At 53.0% G+C, this 10,156-nt stretch overlaps 1 protein-coding gene across 1 annotated transcript; it reads right to left on the reverse strand.

The window, feature by feature from the left end:
• Window positions 1-1,258: 1,258 nt before the first annotated feature.
• LOC147992278 (uncharacterized) lies at window positions 1,259-1,663 on the reverse strand. The gene has a single exon (XM_087538988.1). It carries the CDS (start codon window positions 1,661-1,663, stop codon window positions 1,259-1,261), a length of 405 nt encoding a protein of 134 aa, XP_087395114.1.
• Window positions 1,664-10,156: the final 8,493 nt, after the last annotated feature.

The following is a 10,156-nucleotide window of genomic DNA, read 5'->3' on the forward strand; positions in this document are numbered from 1 at the left end:
CCCTGTGAATGTTTGCGCCTTTGCCTTTTCATTTTTTCGAGCCGTTTTCCTGCATTCTTCCCTCTTGGGCTTCTCCCCAGTGAGTCTGATGGCCGAGGCTCCGGTCCGTGACAAGGGGTTCGGCCTTTTGAGGGGAGCGTGTAGTACTTAGGCTTTCATAACGTTGAGCGCGAGCGAAAACACCCACTGGGTCGGCCGGCGGCAACCCGACAAAGCCGGATTGGCGGGCGATCGGTCGTTTGGCGGCTTGGAGTGGCGGGGGCCGGGTTAAGCAACCCGACATCATGTGAAAAAACTCATGGATGCTGGCGCTCTTGCCCTTTGTCTTGCGACTTCTCCTTTGGGTCCCCCCCTGCGAGTCTGACGGCCGAGGCTCCGGTCCGTGACAAGGGGTTCGGCCTTTGGGAGGAACGCGCGATATTTAGCCTTTCAGAACATCGAGCGTAAGCGAGACACCCACTGGGACATCTGGCGGCAATCCGGCGGGGCCGGGTTGGCGAGTAGCCGGTCGTGCGGTGACTTTTAAAGTGGCGGGGCCGGGTTGGACAACCCGGCGGTTCTTGACTTAGTGCTCGAGGCGCGCCGATGCTCTGGTCTCATGTGCTTGCCGGCCAATAGCCGAGGCTGAAGTGGGAGGGGAACCAGCCCCTAGTGGGCTGGTGCGCCCCCCTCGGGCCTCCCCCTGCGCCTAGGGTTGGAAACCCTAGGGGTGGGGGCGCCCCACTTGGCTTGGGGGGCACTCCACCCCCTTGGCCGCCGCCCCCCTTGGAGATTCAATCTCCTAGGGCTGGCGCCCCCCCTAGGGGTCCTATATATAGTGGGGGTGAGGGAGGGCAGCCGCACCCTAGCCCCTGGTGCCTCCCTCTCCCTCCCGTGACACTCCTCCCTCTCCTTGAGCTTGGCGAAGCCCTGCCGAGATCACCGTTGCTTCCACCACCACGCCGTCGTGCTGCTGGATCTTCATCAACCTCTCCTTCCCCCGTGCTGGATCAAGTTGGAGGAGACGTCTTCCCAACCGTACATGTGTTGAACGCGGAGGTGCCGTCCGTTCGGCGCTAGGTCATCGGTGATTTGGATCACGACGAGTACGACTCCATCAACCCCATTCTCTTGAACGCTTCCGCGCGCGATCTACAAGTGTATGTAGATGCACTCCCCTCTCCCTCATTGCTAGATGACTCCATAGATTGATCTTGGTGATGCGTAGAAAATTTTAAAATTCTGCTACATTCCCCAACAGCCCCACCATGTCGAGTCCCTAGACCGCGAAGGGCCAGGCGATCGGGATGGTCCAGAGGGCAGACACCGACTGGTGGTTGTGCTTGCTGAAGCGCTGGCTCCCCTCGCACTTGTTGACGAGTGACTCTGCGTCTTCGAGGGCCGTGGGCCAGTAGAAACCATGGCAGAAGGCCTTGGCCACCAGGGACCGTGAGGCGACATGGTGCCCACACTCGCCCTGGTGTATGTCGAGGAGGATCTCAATACCCTTGCCCTGCTCGACACAGCGTTGGAACACACCAGTTGAGCTGCGCTTGACGAGCTTGTTGTTGATGATGCTGTAGGCGGACACTCGATGTTGCACTTGCCGAGCTTCTGTCTCGTCGATGGGGAGGACCCCGTTCTCGAGGAACTCCGATATGGGCATGGCCCAGGATGGCGCCATCACCACGGCGAAGACGGCCACTATTTCGGGCTCCGGGTCGGGGGGCCCCGACCCAGGTTCGGCAGCCCCTGGGATGGGTTCGGTAGCGCCCGGGCCGGGTTGAGGCGCGGCCTGGTCGGTTGGAGCAGTCCCCGGGCCGGGTTGAGGCGCGGCCGGGTCGGTTGGAGCAGTCCCCGGGCCGGGTTGAGGCGCGGCCGGGTCGGTTGGAGCAGTCCCGGGCCGGGTTGAGGCGTGGCCGGGTCGGTTGGAGCAGTCCCCGGGCCGGGTTGAGGCGCGGCCGGGTCGGTTGGAGCAGTCCCCGGGCCGGGTTGAGGCGCGGCCGGGTCGGTTGGAGCAGTCCCCGGGCCAGGTTGAGGCGCGGCCGGGTCGGTTGGAGCAGTCCCTGGGCCAGGTTGAGGCGCGGCCGGGTCGGTTGGCACATGGATGGACTCGGAGTCTAGAGACGGCTTGACGGACGGCTTGTGCAGATGCTCGAGGGAGACGCCGAATGGGATGGACTGCCGAGACGAGGCAATCTTGGCGAGCATGTCGGCTGCCTCGTTCTCCGCGCGCGAGACGTGGAGAAACTCACAGCCCTCGAAGAACCCGGACAGCTTCTGGACGAGGAAGTGGTAGCTCGCCATGTTGGAGTTGTGCGCGTCCCACTCGCCTGAGCACTGCTGCACCACCAGGTCCGAGTCGCCGAAGCACAGGATGCACCGGATGCTGAATTTCTTGGCAAGCCGGAGGCCGTGCACAAGGGCATAGTACTCAGCGACGTTGTTGGAGGCGGCGAAGTGGATCTATAGTGCGTACTTGAGCCGGTCGCCCTTGGGGGAGGACAACACTATGCCAGCTCCCAGGCCTAGTCGCATCTTTGAGCCGTCAAAGTGCATGCTCCAATGCGTCGAGTCTGGAGCAGGTACTGGGTCTCGGTCCAGTGGACAAGGAAGTCGGCCAAAGTTTGGGACTTGATTGTGGCACGAGGCTCGTAGAGGATGGTATGGCCGGCTAGCTCGAGCGCCCACTTGGCGACCGGGCCAGAGGCATCCCGGCACCCAATGATGTCGCCTAGAGGGTCCGTGCTGACCACGATGATGACATGATCTTGAAAGTACTGCTTCAGTTTCTTGGCGGTGAAGTACACACCGTAACACATCTTCTAGTAGTGCGGGTAGTTCTGCTTCGAGGCGGAGAGCACCTCGCTTAGGTAGTAGACGGCACGCTGGACGGCTTGGGCCCTGTCCCTCTCTGGTTGCTCGACCGCCATCACCGTGCTGACCGACCGCGAGGTCGCGATGATATAGAGCAACAGCGGATCCTTCTCGGCCGGTGCGGCCAGGACCGATGCAGTGGAAAGCATGCGCTTAAGGCCCCAAAAGGCTTCGTCCGCCTAGTCATTCCACTCAAACGGCGTCGTCTTCTTCATCAGCTGATACAGGGGCAAGGCCCTCTCGCCCAGCCAGCTGAGAAACTGGCTGACCGAGGCCAAGCAGCTGGTGAACTTCTGGACATCGCGCAGCCAGGCCGGCTTGCGCATGCGCTTGTTGGCCTTGATTTTCTATGGGTTGGCCTCAATGCCGCACTTCGAGACGAGGAAACCGAGTAGCTTTCCGCCCGGGACGCCGAAAACGCATTTCTTTGGGTTGAGCTTGACCTTGTACTCGTGCAGGTTGACGAAGGTCTCCTTCAGATCATCGAGGAGCGTGAGGTGCTGCGTGGTCTTCACCATGATGTCGTCCACGTAGACGTGGATATTGCGGCCGAGTTGCGACAACAGGCACTTCTGCATGCAGCGCTGGAAAGTGGCACCGACGTTCTTCAAACCAAACGACATGGTGATGTAGCAATACGCCCGAAAGGGCGTGATGAAGGACGTCTTCAGGGCATCGGCCAGGTCCAGCTTGATCTGATGATAGCCGGAGTAAGCATCCAGGATGGACAAGAGCTCGCACCCGGCGGTGGAGTCGATGACTTGGTCAATCCGCGGGAGGGCGAACGGGTCTTTGGGGCAGGCCTTGTTCAGGCTGCTGTAGTCGATACACATGCGCCAGGTGTTGTTCTTCTTCAAAACGAGGACCGCGTTGGCCAGCCACTTGGGATGAAATACTTCCATGATGAAGCCGGCCACCAAAAGTTTGGCGACCTCTTCACCAATGGTCCTTCTCTTCTCTTCGGAAAAATGTCGCAGGGGTTGACGGATGGGCTTGGTGTCCTTGCGGACGTGAAGTTTCTGCTCGGCGTACTTCCTCAGGATACCCAGCATGTCCTTTGGGGTCCATGCAAAGATATCCCGATTCTCATAGAGGAAGTCGACGAGCTCGCCTTCCTATTTGCTGTGGAGGCAGGTGCCTACGACAATGTAGTTGCTGCAGCCGGGGTCTTTTGGGTTCACCTTCACCTTCTTGGTCTCCTTGGAGGGCTCGAACGAGGCCTCGTCGGCCGGGTCCTCGGCCGAGATTGGTGCGGCTGACGTCTCTTGGGCCAGGGCGACGATTCGGTCGAGCTGGCGCCGCTCCTCTGCTGCGACCAGCGACTCGGCCATCTTGGCGCCGTCTCGGGCACACTCCATGGACTTGCAGTAGTCGCCAGTGATGGTGATGAGGCCCTTCGGACCCGGCATCTTTATCTTCAGATATGCGTAGTGGGGGACCGCCATGAACTTGGCAAGCACGGGCCGGCCCAGCAGTGAAGGAAATATGCCCTAGAGACAATAATAATGTTATTATTTTATTTCCTTATATCATGATAAATGTTTATTATTCATACTAGAATTGTATTATCCGGAAACATAATACTTTTGTGAATACATAGACAAACCAAACGTCACTAGTATGCCTCTACTTGACTAGCTCATTAATCAAAGATGGTTATGTTTCCTAACCATAGACATGTGTTGTCATTTGATTAATGGGATCACATTATTAGGAGAATGATGTGATTGACATGACCCATTCCATTAGCTTAGCACCCGATCGTTTAGTATGTTGCTATTGCTTTCTTCATGACTTATACATGTTCCTATGACTATGAGATTATGCAACTCCCGTTTGCCGTTGGAACACTTTGTGTGCTACCAAACGTCACAACGTAACTGGCTGATTATAAAGGAGCTCTACAGGTGTCTCCAAAGGTACATGTTGGGTTGGCGTATTTCGAGATTAGGATTTGTCACTCCGATTGTCGGAGAGGTTTCTCTGGGCCCTCTCGGTAATGCACATCACATAAGCCTTGCAAGCATTTCAACTAATGAGTTAGTTGCGAGATGATGTATTACGAAACGAGTAAAGAGACTTGCCGGTAACGAGATTGAACTAGGTATTGAGATACCGTCGATTGAATCTTGGGCAAGTAAAAATACCGATGACAAAGGGAACAACGTATGTTGTTATGCGGTCTGACCGATAAAGTTCTTCGTAGAATATGTAGGAGCCAATATGAGCATCCAGGTTCCGCTATTGGTTATTGACCAGAGACGTGTCTCGGTCATGTCTACATTGTTCTCGAACCCGTAGGTTCCGCACGCTCAAGGTTTCGATGACAGTTATATTATGAGTTTATGAGTTTTGATGTACCGAAGTTAGTTCGGAGTCCCGGATGTGATCACGGACATAACGAGGAGTCTCAAAATGGTCGAGACATAAAGATTGATATATTAGACGGCTATATTCGGACACCGGAAGTGTTCCGGGTGATTTCGGAGAAAACCGGAGAGCCGGAGGGTTACCGGAACCCTACCGGGAGAAGGAATGGGCCATATGGGCCATAGTGGAGAGAGAGAGAGGGGCAGCCAGGGTGGGCCGTGCGCCTCCTCCCCCCTGGTCCGAATTGGACTAGGAGAGGGGGGGCGGCGCCCCCCTTTCCTTCTCCCTCCCCACTTCCTTCCCCCTCCTAGTAGGAGTCCTACTCCTACTAGGAGGAGGACTCCTCCTGGCGCGCCAATAGGGGCCAGCCGGCCTCCTCCCCTTGCTCCTTTATATACGGGGGCAGGGGGCACCCCTAGACACACTAGTTGATCCACGTGATCATATTCTTAGCCGTGTGCGGTGCCCCCTTTCACCATAATTCTCGATAATATTGTAGCAGTGCTTAGGCGAAGCCCTGCGACGGTACTACATCAAAATCGTCACCACGCCATCGTGCTGACGGAACTCTACCCCGACACTTTGCTGGATCGGAGTCCGGGGATTGACGGTGTCCTGGACTAGGGGGTACTCACCACGTCGTCTCCCGACCTATTAGATTGGGCCGAGGCCCCCCATGGCCGTATACTCTTGGGCCAGTTCGGATAGTTGCCGCATACAAGGAAGATTCCACAAAGACTTGGCGATCAAGACAAGGACTTCTCCCCACCGGCGTATTCGGCTAGGACTCTTGTTAACATAGGCCTTTGGTGCATTATATAAACCTGGGCCAGGCTAGTCGATAGAGGAGACAACATACAGAACAACAATCATACCATAGGCTAGCTTCTAGGGTTTAGCCTCCTTGATCTCGTGGTAGATCTACTCTTGTACTACCCATATAATCAATATTAATCAAGCAGGACGTAGGGTTTTACCTCCATCAAGAGGGCCCGAACCTGGGTAAAATATTGTGTTCCTTGTCTCCTGTTACCATCCAGCCTAGACGCACAGTTCGGGACCCCGTATCCGAGATCCGCCGATTTTGACACCGACATTGGTGCTTTCATTGAGAGTTCCGCTGTGTGATCGACAAAAGGATCGATGGCTCGCCTGCAGATCAACTGCGACTTCGGCATCTTCGTCACCAGCTCGACTGGTCACCTTGGTTCGACCAAGAATTGAGCCCCGTGTTCGGATCACCATGTTCGGACGAGGGCCTTCATCAAACATCAACTCCGATCTCTAGCAAGATCACGGAGGAATCATCTATGGATCTCGGGGGCTCAACGTCAACATTGCCCCCAAGCGACCGTGCTGTTTTTTTGGACAGCGAACTCGTATCTGCCGCCACCACCTCCTCGAGTATCGCTTTGACGATCGCTTTGGTGGAATTGTGCGGAATTGAGTCTATAACAACCCTAGAAAATTTCGTCGAGTTCCGATGGAGGAATCTCTGGCAATCAACGATATACCGGAGCCCTGTCAAATCTGGACGGGAATTTGGATGAGGTTAGGGCGTGGTGTCCAGCTTCTATCTCGAACGTCCTTTGGAAGATCCAACCGTTGATCGGCTGCGGAATTCCTATATCTACCGCCTCTCAAAATTTCAGCTCGATCCGACCGTCCAAACTCCGGAAACCTTCCGATTAGTGCATCACTTTTCGGATCTGTTTTCTGCGCGAAAACGAATCCGACCCGAGTTCATCTTTTTTATGAACGGGGTTTCGGACATCCCTTTTGAAGGAAGTTTTGTATGGGGTATTGTGTTTTGTTCCCGAACACATCCCACTAACTTTAAAATCTTTTGAACATGATCTTCAACATCATGCTGGTGTCAAACCACGGCTGCCGACCAGCGGTAGACGCGGCGTCACTTTGTTGAGCCGAGCTCAACTTCTTCGGATCATCATCTCTGCAAGCCGAACAAGAGTCCGGCATTGCGAAGGATAAATCATCACCAACATCGCCGCCCCACGGATTACACGTAGCGGGCATACCGGCATCGCCGCACGGTCGCTTCATCAAGTCGGCATCGACCACGTCGCGACCTGCATCGACAGGGCCGCACTATTGCTTCTTCAAGCTGGTGTCCATCACGCCGACCTACTTCGACTCATCGGCTGACATCAAGGCTTTGACATCTCGGCTGGACCGGGGGCTTCGCCATCTCTTCATCAACCTACTCCGGACACTTCGGCGTCACTAGTCGACCAGCTCCGTCATGTTAGCTGGGCCGAGGGCTTTGCCTCGGTGAGTCAACATTTGCCAGCATTGCCATGCCGCCGTTTTATCGCCCATCAGGCAATGGGTGTGCGGAGCGAGTCCCAATTTTGGGAATCACCTTCCTTCGAATTGCTACAACAAATAAACCAGGTGCTATTAATCCCAGTATTTTTTGCTTGTTTGGGTTCATTTTTGCCAAGGAATTATTACTCTGGTTTGTCCATCATATGTACATAGGTCTATCAAATGGTGGCCGCATTAACGACGGTCGCGTGGTGGTTCGATCAGTTTCCGTACATAGTCCGGCGAACGCCGCATCCGGAGCTCGGACCGACCTGCGAATTCAGGCTTTGCCACGCCTTTACTGCATCACGCCGACGCCCTGCATCGACATTGACTTCGGCGCCAGGCCATATTTCTTCTATTACTCACTTTGCATAAATTATTTATTATGCAATGATTTTTTTTAATTATCATTATTACAATTATCTCCGGTTTGCACTATTTTTTATGCACAGGAAAATGATCTGGGGACTTCGGCGTCACTCTGTCGGTCTGCATTGACCGTGCTATGTTACCACTTCGGCGTGTCGAGCTCTCCGCTCCACCACCTCGGACCAGCTTGGGGGATGGAACCTTGCCCCGCATCAAGCTCGGACCGCGTCATCAATACCGAACACATTAACCAGCTAAGTCGCTTTCATGCTCAAAGCTTTAATTTCTAACTTGTGTTCGGTTCGACCAAGCGTTATACTTTTTGGAAAAAAGTTGCTTGTAAAAAATTTCCTTGTCCAAACTTTGTTTGTGATGCATAAATTCAAATACCCAATTCATTTGGGGGCTTCCTTCATGAAGCTTTTCCACTTGCATATGATTATACTTGTTCGGCTTCGTTCCTTGTTCGTGTATTATGCCACAATATGCACCATATTGACTTAAGCGATTTGCAAGCTGGGCTGCCTCACTCCTGTGTTTACCCCTACGTTCCCGATTGTTCGGCTAGGGAGTAAAGGGAGCACCTCTGCGATTGTCACGATCGGGTCGCCCAAGCCGGACCTCAGACTAGGTGAAGCCGAAAGCTAGTGCTCTTATAGTTTTCAATGATGGTTGGCACACAACGGAACTCATGAGTACAAAAAATCTATTGCACAAGTCTCATAATAACAATGAGCACCGAAGAAAGGTATCGGTGGGGGTACTATTTTCTTCGAAGATGCTTCTTACACCTCACGGTAATATAGCATAAGTTCCCTGAGCGCGCTTTGTCTGTTAAAGCCTTATGGCCTGATTGCCTGGTTATTGGAAACACCGTCGATATTCCCGACCGATGGAGTGCATAACATTTTTCGGTCCTTGACCGAAGAGGGAGAAGCTGACAGTCGGTTAAGACGCGTTTAAAGTTCGGTTGAACATAGATATGATATAAGTACTTCGGTACATGGAATCATTCTTCTACCCAAGTCACTTGGGGGCTCTTAAGTTTATTTGAGCCGTTTTATAATAAGTGTTATTCTTCTTAGTCGTTGCAAAGTTTTATTATTATTTATTACTTCTTTTTTCGACACGAGTGTGCGGCCACTAGCCGGGGAGCCTAATTTCTCTCTCAAAGCCGCTAGAGTTTAGTTTGCTAAACTGGCCTGATGAGAAGTACTCCGCCCTCGGGATAGGAGGTTGAAGCCGTAGGCTGACCCGCTCGAAGTCTTGATATAGGATGTATCATGTTAAAGTACGACAGAAGCACTTCTTCTTTCTAATACCAACTTTCGGATTGGCACCGAACACTTGATATTGTTCGGACGTCATGTTTTTACTGGCGTTTCTTGGTTTTCCAAGCTTTTTGGCCCTTTTAAACTATTTGTGCTTTTCCAGCATTAGTCTCGCAGTGCAACTCCGGACACCTTTAGGGATTCGGCAAAAACATTATCAGATATTGCGATATATGCATCGGTTTCGAATTGTGTCTTCGGCCAATAGTTGGGTTGCCCGGCTCCTGCACTTGCTTCCTACGTTCCGTTTTGTTCGGCTAGGCGTGCAAAGGGAGAACCACTGCGATTGTGCTTCCAGCTCACATGGTTAAGCACCTCAGTGGAGAAAGCCGAAAACTGACTGTCACAATAAGCATAAACTGGTCAGCGAGCTGATGACTATGTTAAATTACGGGCCGTTCATAACATTGGCCGAAGTGTTTACGGCTTGACCCCGACTGTCGCCAAACACTACCGGGGGCTATTAACTGGCCTCCCAAACTAAATCCTCGATATTTTGCTCTTACATTAGAGCTGAGGTTTAATGATCATGCTTAGCATGACAACCCAAAGAAAGGAACCGATAGCGGGACTATTTTCGTTGGAAGACATTTCTTCTGTTAAACAGTAATATAACTCTCTGCGTACCTTTGTTTATAAAACCGTATGGCCAGATTGCCTTGTTTGTTGTAAATCTTTGCCCTCATAAAGGTTTTATAAAGTAGGACAAACACTCCTCGGCTATCGGCCGAGGAGGTGGAAGCCGATGGTCAGTTAACAAAGTTTTGTACAATGCGGATCTAAGCATTAATGACGTAAAGTACTTGGATACATAGAGTCATTACACATAATTTGTGATTTTACTATGGATATTGATCCTTAATTCGGCCACCCGTGCCCGCATTAAGGCTCGGGGGCTA

The sequence above is a fragment of the Triticum urartu genome, chromosome 1A (assembly GCF_056163025.1).
Source record: "Triticum urartu cultivar PI428250 chromosome 1A, HENAU_Tu73, whole genome shotgun sequence".
In the NCBI taxonomy this organism is placed as follows: domain Eukaryota; kingdom Viridiplantae; phylum Streptophyta; class Magnoliopsida; order Poales; family Poaceae; genus Triticum; species Triticum urartu.